Genomic DNA, 13,526 nt, shown 5'->3' with positions numbered 1-13,526 from the left:
ATAACCAGAGAAACAAAGGACTTATACAAAGAAAACTACAAAGCACTACTACAAGAAACCAAAAGAGACCTACAGAAGTGGAAGAACATACCATGTTCCTGGATAGGAAGACTCAACATCGTGAAAATGTCAATACTACCCAGAGCAATTTACAAATACAATGCAATCCCAATCCAGATTCCAAAAACATTCTTCAAAAAGATGAAATAGATAATTAGTAACTTTATATGGAAAGGAATGAGACCCAGGATGAGCAAAGCACTGCTTAAAAGGAAGAACAAGGTTGGAGGTCTCTCACTCCCCCATTTCAAACTTTACTACATGGCTACGGTTGTCAAAACAGCCTGGTACTGGTAAAATGAAAGCGACACTGATCAATGGAACAGAATCGAGAATCCAGATATTAACCCAACCACTTACATCCAAATGATTTTCGACAAAGTGCCTAAGCACATTTCATGGGGAAGAGACAGTCTCTTTAACAAATGGTACTGGCAGAACCGGAAAGCAATATGTAACAAGACTGAAACAAGACCTTTGCCTCACGCCCTATACAAAAATGAACTCAACATGGATTAAAGATCTAAATGTAAGTCTTAAAATTATGAAGATCATCAATGAAAAAATAGGGACGAACATGAGGGCGCTAATTCAGGGCATATACAGAGTGCCACACATTTTGAAAAGTACACAAACAAAAACAGACAAAATAGATGAGCGGGACATACTAAAAATTAAAAACTTGTGTGCATCAAAAAACTTCACTAAGAGAGTAAAAAGGGAACTCACAGACTGGGAAAAAATCTTTTGCAATGACATATCAGATAAGGGACTCATCTCTAAAATATATAGGAAAATACTACACATCTACAAAAGCAAGAAAAATAACCCAATCAAAAAATGGGCATAGGACACGAACAGACACTTCACCAGGGAGGAGATCCAGGCAGCAAACAAACATATGAAAAAATGTTCACGATCACTAGCCATTAGAGAGATGCAAATCAAAACAACAATGAGGTATCACCTCACACCAGAAATAACAGCAAAGATCAAAAAAGTTCAGGACAATAAATGCTGACGGGATGTGGAGACGTTAGGTCATTCCTACATTGATGATGGGACTGCAAAATGGTCCAACCTCTCTGGAAAGAAATATGGCGGTTCCTCAGAAGGTTGAAAATAGAAATACCATTCGATCCAGCAATTCCTCTACTTGGTATTTACCCACAAGAAAAACGAGTCATAACACGGGAAGATATATGCACACCAACGTTCACAGCTGCACTATTTACAATCTCAAAAAGATGGAGACAGCCAAAGTACACCAACTGAAGAAGGATAAACAAGCTGTGGTACATACACACAATGGAAACTTATGCTACTTTGAAAAATAACAAGGAAGCTGCATGCCACTTCCTAACATGGATGAACCTTAAGGACATTATGTTGAGTGAAATTAGTCAGTCACAAAAGGAAAAATACTGCATAGGACCACTACTGTAAGAGACTAAGAAAAAGAACCCATACTAATCCACTAAAGTGGATTCTTAGCTGGTTGCTAGGACGTAGGGGTAGGGTTAGGGGCGGGAGGGGAAGGTGGAGCACAGGGCAGGGAATAGACACAGGGTAAGTTGGGTGTTGGGGAGGGGGGCAATATACAAGTAGGGAGAGGGGAATGGAAGAACAAAGCAGATGGGAGAACAATTAGACAGGTATGAATGGACTAAATAGGACAGAGGTAAAAAAATGATATAGGCACAGCTTTAGAACAACAGGGCTCTGGGATACAGAGACTGAGACATGGTTAGAATGGGGAAAAGCGGGGAATAATGTTAAGATGCTTGGCTGTCTTTTGAACCTTGGTTTCCCATGCATTATATTATAAAACAGACACTAGAGTGGCAGAGAAAGGAATAGACAGAAATATCACCATAGAAAGCTTGTAAGTCCGTCTTCTACCTATAACTGATTGGAATACCTAAAACGGGGCTGCAATGTGTCCAGTGAAGGAGGTTTCCTGAGGAGCCGCTGCATTACATAAGACTATATAGGTGGAAGCCTGAACCACATCAAGACCTTCAGAGACAGGAAATCTTCCACTTAAAAAGACAAGCAGACCAGCCGGGAGCAGCTAGAAAACCAGAAGATACTTCTTGAAAGAAAGACCTACAGGAAAAATACAAAACAATAGGGGCAGTCCGACTGTTACCACAAGAACGAGCAAGTTGCTTGGCCAGGAGACATCAAGGCAGTAGTAGGGTTCTCTCGGTGTAAATCCTCTTCCAAGGCAAAGATGCAATGGAAACACACACTCGAATTGGCGACCATGCATGTCACCCATAAGGGGAAGTGACCGAAGAACATCAATGAAGTGGCCAGTGAACCCCTACATCGTCCAGCAGACTACTGTGAATTCAGGTGGAGAGCTGGTTGGCCAGCAACAAGGCAGGACCTGGGAACTCATGGGCTCAGAGTCAACGACACAACCACAGAGGACTAGAGTGGAGAGCGAAGCAGCCAGCTGATAAGAAGAGGGCGGACAGACACAAGAACACCCACACTTGTAGATGATACCCGCTTGACCTGGCTTCAATGACTGGATGAACAGAACTCAACACGAAGAAGAGAGAAGAGGAAAAAGGTGTCATCTGATACAATTCAATAAACCTGACCTACACCCATAAATGCAGTAACACAAAAGAACAAACAGATCCCTGCTGCAAGAATTATTCACACTCCCTCCACACAAAGAGTGGACAGAGACAGGCAACTTGGACATTGGCTACCCAAAATGGGGGGAGGGATACAAAGGTAAGAAGTGACTGGCTTACAAGCTTTCAACAGGGAACCTAGATCCAAAGGACATGGAGGAAGGTAGCGTCTCCAGTGAATAGTATCCAACCTGTCCAGGAAGGGATGATGAAATGCAATGCAGATGGGTCTCTTGTGATGCAATAGTGAAGAATTGTTATCAGGACTGATTGTGAGGACTGGAAATGTAAAGGTGGACATTTTATAGCAAGGAGGGGAGTGATTAACTTTTCAGTCTAGGAGCGGAGGGCCCTGGAACCATCAATGGAGAAGAGCAGAGAGCGAGATCCTACCCAGTGAAGCAGTGAGGCCTGAGATGGAGGTAGAGAAGATGACGTGAAGAGATGAAGTAACTGGGAACTTGAGAACCAGAGAGGGAAAGGGGCTGTGAGCTGAAGACCTTGGCGGGGCGGGGCAGGCTTGAAGGGTATACCCTTCGGTTGGGTGATGATGTGCATGAAGATGGTAACTATGGCAATGAAACAATGTATGATAGAATGAATGTAAAACTAACGTTCTTCCATGTAAACGATCACACAATTCACTATAAAACATTAAAAATAATAATAAATAAATAAAAATTAGAAAGAAAAGGAGGGACAGAAAAACAAAAGACATCACACATACAAAGACCAAAAGGTAAAATGGCAAATGCAAATCCATGTTGATAAACAACATGTACAATAAGCAAATGGATTCCAGAGTATCCGATTAGATTTAAAAACAAAAACAAAAACACAACAACTATATATATACTGCTTCCAAAAGTAAAAAGGGTAAAATAAGATAAAAATCATATAAACAGTAAGCATAAGAGAACTGGAGTCACTATATTATAATCACACAAAATAGACTTCAAGATAAAAAGTGTGACTAAAGACTGAGGGACATTTTATATTGATTTTTAAAAAGGTAAAATTATGAGGAATGTACATCAATTATGAACAAATATAAACATACCAAAGAGTCCCAAACTACATGGGACAAAAATCTACAAAACTGAGAGAGAAACAGACAATTCAACAATAATAGCTGGAGACTACAATAATTTATTTTTAATAATGGAGAGGATAAGCAGAACAGCAAGGATATACAAGAGAAATAACACATCAAAATAATTACACATAAGAGATGACTATACAACACTCCACACATACAACAGAACACATGTTCTTTCTACACACACGCCGAACATTATGCAATACAGATCATATGCTAGGCCCTAAATCACAACAACCAATCAGATTATAAAGCAGGCAATGATGCAAATAGACAATTCAACAAGGAAGAAAAAATATGGCAAATAAGTACATAAAAAAGATATTCAACATTTTTAGTAAATATAGAAAATTTAAAGCCACAATTAAAACCTGTTATTCTCTCTAAAAAAATTTAAATACCACCAAACGTTGCCACCAAGTACATTCTAACTCATAGGAATGCTATTTGATACAGAGTAAAACTGCTTCATGGGGTTTTCTTAGTTGTAATTATTTATGAAAGCATAGCGTTCCATAGTGTCACTAGGTTAGTTCATATGGTCAACTTTTAAGTAGATCAGAGTACAGTTTGCACCATCCAGGGACTTTTATACTCATTACAATGGCTATAATCAGAAAGACAGAAAGACAAGTGTGAGCAAGAACATGGAAAAACTGGAACCCTTATCAAAATTGCCAGAGAATGCAAAATAACGCAGTTGTTTCGGGAAAGCTTGACTATTTTCTTAAAAACTGAAATACTAACCAGCAATTCAACTCCTATATGCCTATCTACCCAAGTAAAATATATGTTCAAAGAAAAAAAATACACAAATGTATATAGCAACATTTTTCATAATAACCCAAAAAATGAAAAAAATCCAAATATCTATTAACAAAAGGTGGTGTACATTTGTATGATATAATACTAATCGGAAAAAAAAGAATGAAATTATACATATTGCATCATGTCAAGAACTTCAAAAAATTGTATGTGAAGTGAAAGGCGTCAGATAAAAGAAAACAACTATTGTGTAATTCAATTTATGTGACTTTTCTCAGATGGTCAAATCTACAGAAAAACCAAGATTAGTGAGGCTATTAAGACTAGGGATTATCTAAAGTGATTTAAATGTTCTAAAATTGGATTGTGGCAATAGTTATACAACTAAATTTACTACTGATACCTTTCAAATATTGTCTTTATACACTCATTTTCTCACACTGTACACACACTCCTCCCAACCTTATCTCTGTCTTTTTCCACTTGCCCACAAAACTTTTACTTTCCTTCCTGATTTCCTAGTCATATCTTTAGAATGCATGTTCCATTCCTTACACCTTTTTTAATGGAATTATGCTTTGTTTACTGTTTAACCACCATAACAACCTACCATATTATGTGTGATGTTATGGCAATGACGATCAAGGACTTTCCTTTAGAAAGCAAGTGTGACAAGTCTGGCAGTGAGAAAGGGAGGCCCAAAGGATCAAAAAGGTAATTCAGAACTGTAGCTTTATGTACACTGGATAGAAACCCAATGGACTCATTCAATCTTGTAAAACTTTTCCTTAAGGTTTCTAAGTCTATAAATATATACAGAAGCAGACAGTCTCATCTTTCTCCTGCAGAATGGTTACTGGGTTTGAATTGATGACCTTGTGGTTAGCAGCCCAACGATACACCATCAGGGTACATGGTCAATATAATATCCTGATAGTGTGAAATAATAGTTATGTTGTTGTTGCTGTTAAATATCAACTCATAGCAACCTGGTGTAGGGCTTCTGAGAAGAAGCTGGTGAATATGAACCGTCAACCTTGATGTTCAAAGTCCAGTGCTGACCCTAGAGTGCCACAACAAGAGTCCAACACTAAATACATCCTGGTATAATCCAGAACATATAACGTTATGACCAATTTTAAGCTCAACACATTTTAAAGGGAAAACGGACAAAGACTGTAGTCCAAGGTGAATGAATGATTGGAAAAATAAGAAATCTTTAGCCTAAAGAAGAAAAGAGTAGGTGCTCACTAGCCTGTTCCTGTACAGCTATGCACACCCTTCTGCTGAAGTAAAATTTTGCCTCGCAGAGGTTAAAAAAAAAAAATGAAGAAGAAAGATTCACAGTATCTGTTTTTCAAATTCATTAAGAGTTGGGTTCAACTGAGAGATTAGCTCCAGATGGCAGAACTAAAATCAACGCAAAAAAATTACAGTAAAGGAAAAATGTTAAGCACTGTTGAGTTGATTCCAAACCACAATGACCTTGCATTGGATTTCTGAGGCTGTAAATCTTTACTAATAGACTCATGCATATAACAATAAATTTTCTAGTACCTTAAAGTTATTCAACTCTGTTTAAGTTGAAGATAAACTAACCATCTATTTAAGGTTAAAAAACTGATTTCAAGAACTTTAAGTTGAAGATAAACTAACCATCTATTTAAGGTTAAAAAACTGATTATAACACTGCAAGGACAACCAAATGCATAAACTCATTTTCAAGAACTTGAAAAGTCCTAAACTTAAAAAGTGCTTTTTTTCCATATGTGAGAGTCATTAACTTTACTTTTCCCCAAGAACATGTGTTCAATGAGGGCTTTTCTTTCTCTGCATTAAGTGTGCTTCCTGAGGACTACCAGTACCATACTCTTCCCTAAAAATTCTCTTGTATAAATAGTAACCTTACATATTTTATGAGAAACATGATGTTGGTTTCAACTGCTTTTTTAAAATATAAGAAAGTGTTTCAATATACTGTTCTGAAAACTTACTAATTACAGACTACATATGAAGCCACAAGACAAAGGATTTCAAATCAAACCACAATTATATTTACCATATAAACAACTAAACAATTAAATGATCGATTTATGCATCAATCAATGCTTCTACTTACGTTTCTGTGTCTGAAACCAATGATTCATTATTGCACACATCATTAAAGGTATGAAGTTGATTCTATGATTAGAAAAAGGAAAATTAAAGTTTTTCCAAAATTATTCTTGTATACATGTTAGCAAGTGTCAATAACATGGTAAATTTATTAATACATGTAGATTGTCACCAATAACCAGATCAAAATCATTTTTAAAAATAAGATAAGCAGATATACATACACTGTGTAATTAGTATGTCTCTTTCTTTCATCATATTATATCAGTAAATAAATTAATTCCACAAATAATATTCATTCATGCTTTATTACACCAAGTGTATCAGAGAAAATAAAACTCAATAAGGAAAAAGCAAAAAATGTAATGCAAAATAGCAAGTAATATATCATTAGAGATAATGTTGCAGCAAAGCACCCAAGATAAATGTTTTTAAGATATAATTAGGTGGGTAATTTTCAACAAGTAATTTCTATGTTTACGAAGTCTAGTACATGGGTAAATATAGCTACTTCAGAAATATCAAAAACAGTTAAAAGGGAAAAAAATAAAGTAACCTAACTTTATTAAAAGGTATCATTTTTAAAAAGTTCTAAGTCTAGTAAAGTCAAACACTGTTTTACCAAGAAGAGTTGATTTGAAAATCACACAAAAAGATACACTCCAGAGCCTTTGAACATGTCAAAGAGCAGAAGAGAGCAGAGGATGGTATAATTTCTGAGATGAGGCTGTCTTAGGGGAACACACAGTTCCTCTGCCTCCTGTATAACCAATATACAATAAACCTTGATCGCTTTACCATAAATTAAATAAACAAAAGTATTTATTTTACACATGATATCTTTAGTTAAAAGACAAAATACAATGGCTGTTCTTATTGTTATGGGTTGTTGAGTTAGTTCTGACTCACAGCAACCCTGTACAGAGTTTTTCAGGAGTGACTGGTGGGTTTCAACCACCAATTTGTAGTTCTAACTGACCTTGCAGTCCAGTGGTTAGCCTACAGCACCAGGACTCCATAATTTAATTAGATCAACTTAATCTTGGGTGGAATAACTCACAGACGGCAAACCACATTACAAAGCCAGACTGGAAAGCAAAGGGTAAAGCTAATGGACTGCAACAAACTGGAGAATGTAGCACCTTGGAGAAAGCATATCCACTCTAAAAGACACAGATAACTACTTAGCTCTAGAAAACTGTCATTATGCAACATTATTGACCCAAACATAATACATCTTCCTCCCTAACATCCCTAAAAAGAAAATACAAATTTTTATATGAAATATACACCTATTTATAATATTTAACGCTATACAAGCCAAATAAAATATTCGTTAGTCAAATTTAGTCAGTGGCCCAATAATCTGTACTCTCTACCAGGAAAATATATTAAGTAACTGTCCATAGTTAGTTTCTTCCACCTCTTTTACTCTCTGAAAACAATGCTTTCTAAAAGTTAAAAATTGTATAGTTAAAATAAAAATAGTGTAAGAGATGAACCTTGAAATCAATTAGGCCTAACATATAATTCTAGGCCTCAGCTTTCTCTTATTTAAAAGAGGAAAAATAGAATTTACTTGTGAGGACCATTCAAAGCAAAGCATGCAAAATTGTTAGCACAACACCAAACATGTAGGAAATGTTCATCTATCAAAATCCAACTCTCCCATCAGTCAATTCTGATTCAGTTACCTTATAGGACATAGAAGAACTGCTCAATAGAGTTTTCAATGCTGCAAATCTTTATGAAAGCACACTGCCACATCTTTCTCTTGTGGATTGACTGGTGGGTTTGAACTGCTACCCTTTTAGTTAGCAGTCAATTGCTTTAACCACTGCACCACGAGGGCTCCTTACTTCATCAATAGCAGCTATTATAATGATGATGATGACAGTATGGAAGGTAAATTAGAATGATTGAAAATAAGAAAAAGATTGCTTACTGTTATCTGACTCAGCCCAGCCAACCTCATAGTCAACGTAGGAGACATAAAGTATTTAAATGCAAGATCAAGGCTTTCTTTATCAAAGCATAATGTTGTATCCAATGGTTCTTTGACTGTGCTCCACATTAAATCAGCCATGTTGCGAGCAGCACTCTGGCGTAACTCCTGATCAGAGAGCTTGCATAAATACCTGAAGTGATTCAGAAATAAAAAACAAGAGCTCACAAAACATTTCTATTGACTACTAAATATTAAAAACATTCCTTTATAATATACCACAAAAATGTTTAGTACAGTAGAACATGACATCTTCAAGCTTAGTATTTCTAATTTAAACTACTTCTAAGTGATAACAAAAAGATTGTGTCTTATGGCAATGTACTACAAAGCAATCTGAATCAGAAACTACAAAAAGCCACTCATTTAACATGGGATTATGAACCTCCATTAAAGTTTTATTGTTCTCTAATACCTGTTATGCACACCATTCCAAGCATGTGGTGTTTCAACTTACCTGCTTTAGTAAATTTCACCTGACTTTGCCTAAATAGCACAGCACCTCTCCCCCACTCAGTCATATTTCTTTTAAATGCTGACATTTTAAACGTTATTCTTTTTTTGGCTCTCTGAAACAACAAACTGCTGATTCTTATCTTACCTGTCAGGCATTGCCTCATCTCTTTGGCTGCTGCTTCTTCCTTTTCAACATTAGTACTATTCAGACTCATAATGCAATGCAAAATGACCATAAATTTTTTCCACAATTACATGTAAAAAGTCTTCTCAATATGACTTTGATACTCCTTCCATCAAGACAAGGGATCTAGTTTTCTACCCCTACAGTCTGGACTTTGCCATGCAACCTGCTTTGGCAATATTAACAAATGTGACCTGAAAAGTATTTTGGGTTTGCCCCTCTCTTGCCAGAAATTCTTCCACCACCAAAAGAATATATGCACACCACTTTCAAAAATGGATAGAACAACCAGAAAGAAACTTGACAAAGACACAGAAGAACTAAATAACACAATCAACCAACTGGACTTTATACATGTGTACAGAGCATTCAACCCAACAACTACACAATACACATTCTTTTCAAGTGCACATAGAACATTCTCCAGAATAGACCATGTTTTAGGCCACAAAACAAGTTTCCATAAATTTACAAATATCAAAATACTACAAAGCATCTTCTCAGACCACAATGCTATCATATTAGAAATCAACAATAGAAAAACCAAGAGGAAATCAAAACAAATACATGGAAACTGAACAACACCCTGCTGAAAAGCGACTGGGTAGTAAAAGAAATCAAAACGTGAATTTGCAAAATTTCTCGAAATCAATGAGAACGAAAACACAACATACCAAAATCTTTGGGACCCGGCGAAAGCTGTGCTGAGAGGACAATTTATTACAATAAATACATACATCCAAAAAGAAGAACTAAAATTAACACATTAACAAAAGAATATATGAAGGTTAGCCAGCTAGAGGAGAAAGACATGGCCATTTTGCAGCTGTGTGGCGCTGTGGGTTAATGCGCCAGACTGCAAAGCCCTTTGAACTGAAAGGTCAGTGGTTCAAGTTCACAAGCTGCTCCTCGGAAACCCTATACAGAATCACTGTGGGTCAGAATCAACTCGACAGCACTTAACAACAATCAAGTCAAACACAAAAACTAAGAGTGAACCCTTAACCTCTTCACCCAGCCTTCTCCATGACTAATCTGACTGGCAACAACAGGATATATAAGTGAGGCTATGTAGACCACCAGTTTCAGTCACATCACCCAAAGATCAGTGCTTTCACCATTGCTATTGAACATTATGGAGTCCTGGTGTGGCACTGTGATTTAATGCATTGAACTGCAAAGTTGGTTTGAAATGTAAGGCTGGCAGTTCAAGCTCACCAGTTGCTCCTCAGAAACTCTATAAAGGGTCCCTATAAGTCAGAAATGATTCAACACTGAAAATTAAACTGGAAACCAGAGTATAAAGAAACAAATGGCATCCAAATCAGAATGGAAGATATTAAACTGTGTATTCACAAATAACAAGAGTCCCATAAACAGAAAAGGCCAAAGAATTCACAAATGACGAGAGCTGAAAAATAAATTAGGCAAAGTCACAATGTACAAAACAATAAAAAATCAATTGGATTTCCATATACCAGCAATTAAAATGTTGATCTACCTGAAGAAAATAATTAAGAAAACAGTTTAATTTAGAATTGTTGTTTATGTGCCATGGAGTCAGTTTCGACTCATAGCGGCCCTGTGTAGAGGCTGTAAATCTTCATGGGAACAGAAAGCCTCATCTTTTTCCAGCTGGAATTTTTTAAATGCTGACCGTGAGATTAACACCCGATTCATAACCACTACACTATCAGAGCATTTAGAATAGCATATACTTAAAAAAAAATGAAAGAAAAAGGAAAACCGGAAAATTTTTAACCATGAAAGTGAAAGATACATAAACTGGAAACTTAAATATTACTGAAAGAAAGTATCAAAGATCTAAAAATAAGGAATTACATGCTATGTTCACAAATTGGAAGATGTTGGTAACTGCCAAAAGCAATACCACAGATTCATTGCAATATCTATCAAAATTCCAACATATTTTTGGCACATATGTAAAAACCAATTTTCAAATTCGTAAGAATGGGCAAGGAGTTCAAAAAGCAAAAAGACCTTGGGGGTTGGAGAGTAGGAGGATTAATACTTCCCAATTTCAAAACTTCCTAAACAGCTACAACAGTATTAGTACAGCATAAAATATAGTGGTGGTGGTGGTGGTGGTGGTGTGCAGTGGAGTCTCCGACTCACAGCAACCCTGTACAGCATTTCCGAGGCTGTAAATCTTTATTGGAACAGAACGCCTCATCTTTCTCCTGCGGAACAGCTGGTAGTTTCAAACTGCTAACCTTGCAGTTTGCAGCCTGATTCATAACCACTATGCTATCAGAACTCCTTACCATAAGATATAAAGACCAGTAAAACAGAGAATCTAAAAATAAACCCTTATCTATGGCCTAATGATTTTCAACAAGGATGCCAAGTTCATCCAGTGATGAAAAACAGGCAGTTCAACAAATGGTGCTATGTAAACGAAATCTGTTAGTACAAAAGATTGAAACTGAACCTGTACCTTACACCATACATGAAAATTACTCAAAATCGAAGAAATAATAAAGTATAAGAGCTGAACAGAGATTTTAAAGTAAAGCTCAAGTAAATAAAAGTACAATAGTGAAGAATTCGAGTTAGAAAATCAAAAGGAGAGGACGTGTTCAGCATTTCTTAAGCCAAAAGAACTGAATAAAAAAAATTATACGCTCAATTTTCAATACTGAAGGATTCAATGGGCATAACAGAGTTCTGGTGTTGCGCTGTGGATTAATGCCCTGGACCCCAAGGACAGTTTGAACCACAAGATCAGCGGTTCAAACCCACCAGCCGCTCCTTGGAAATCCTATTCAGGGTTGCTATGGGTCACAACACACTTGACGGCACTTACCACCACAACATGGATATAATACTGAATACAGGAAGCATCAAAAGAAGATGGAAGGAATACATAGTCACTAGAGTAAAAAGAAGTACTCAGTGTTCAATGATTTCAAAAGGCAGCATATGATCAAGAGCTAATGTAACTGAAGAAGTCCAAACTACACTGAAGGCTTTAGTGCAAAACAAGACTCCATGAATTGATGGAATAACAACTAAAATGTTTCAACAAACAGATGCAATGTTAGAAGCTCTCACTCATCTGTGCCAAGAAATTCAGACCTGTCAAATTGACTGGAAGACATCCGTGGTGATGGTGGTGGTTGGTGACTGATTGCCATGGAGTTGCTTCCGACTCACAGCGATCCTGTATGTTGTTTCTGAGGCTGTAAAACTTTACAGGAGCAGAAAGTCTCATCTTTCTCCCATGGAATGGCTGGTAGTTTCAAACTGATGACCTTGAGGCATGCCGACTCATAACCACTATGCTACCAGGACTCATTGGAAGAGATACATATTTGTGCTCAATTCCAAGGAAATATGATTCAAAGAAATACAGAAATTATCAAACAATACCATTATTACCAAATAGAAGTAAATTTTTGCTAAAAATAATTTAAAAATAGATGCAGCAGTACATCAACAGGAATCCGCCAGAAATTCAAACCAGAATTAGGAGAGGATGTAAAGCAAGGGATATCGTTGCTAATGTCAGATGCACCTTCTTTAAAAACAGAGAACACCAGAAATTTGTTTAGCTGTGTTTCATTGACTAGGGAAAGGCATTTGACTTTTTTGGTTCGTAACAAACTACAGATAGCATTGTGAAGAATGGGAATTCTAAAACACTTACTTGAGTTCATGGAAAACCTGTACATAGAGTTACTCAAAAGAGACAACAAATCCTTACAGCAAGAAACATTCCCACCCCCTCCACACACTGAGTAGACAGAGATGGGCAACTTGGACATTGGATACCCAAATGGGGAAGGGGTGACTACAAAGGCAAGAAGTGACTGGCTTTACAAGCTTTCAAGAGGGAACCTAGAGCTAGGGGGCATGGAGGAAGGCAGAATCATCAGTGAGTACTATCCAAGCTATCTAGGCGGAACTGATGAAATGAAATACAGATGGGTAACTCACCATACTGTAGTGAATAATGGTTATCATAACTGATTGTGAGGGTTGGAAATACAAAGGTAGACGTTTTGTAGCAAGGAAGGGAGTGATTATTTCTCCAGTCTAGGAGTGGAGGTCTCTAGGACCATCAACAGAGAAGAGCCGAGAGCAGGACCCTACCCCAGAGAAGCAGGGATGCCTGAGATGGAGACAGACACGATGAGGTGGAGTGATGAAGCGGCTGGGGACTTT

The 13,526-nt window shown here is 36.9% G+C and overlaps 1 protein-coding gene across 1 annotated transcript in view; it reads right to left on the bottom strand.

Annotated features, from left to right (window-relative positions):
- USP34 (ubiquitin specific peptidase 34) overlaps positions 1-13,526 on the bottom strand; it is a 307,094-nt gene that overhangs the window by 218,109 nt on the left and 75,459 nt on the right. Inside the window, 2 exon segments of the mRNA XM_006862984.1 lie at positions 6,698-6,759; positions 8,639-8,831. Of these exon segments, the coding sequence (XP_006863046.1) occupies positions 6,698-6,759; positions 8,639-8,831 (255 nt within the window).

The sequence above is a fragment of the Chrysochloris asiatica genome, unplaced genomic scaffold (assembly GCF_000296735.1).
Source record: "Chrysochloris asiatica unplaced genomic scaffold, ChrAsi1.0 scaffold00052, whole genome shotgun sequence".
NCBI lineage: Eukaryota > Metazoa > Chordata > Mammalia > Afrosoricida > Chrysochloridae > Chrysochloris > Chrysochloris asiatica.
The sequence above is the reverse complement of the archived record's forward strand: the minus strand, read 5'-3'. Positions and strand labels throughout refer to the sequence as shown.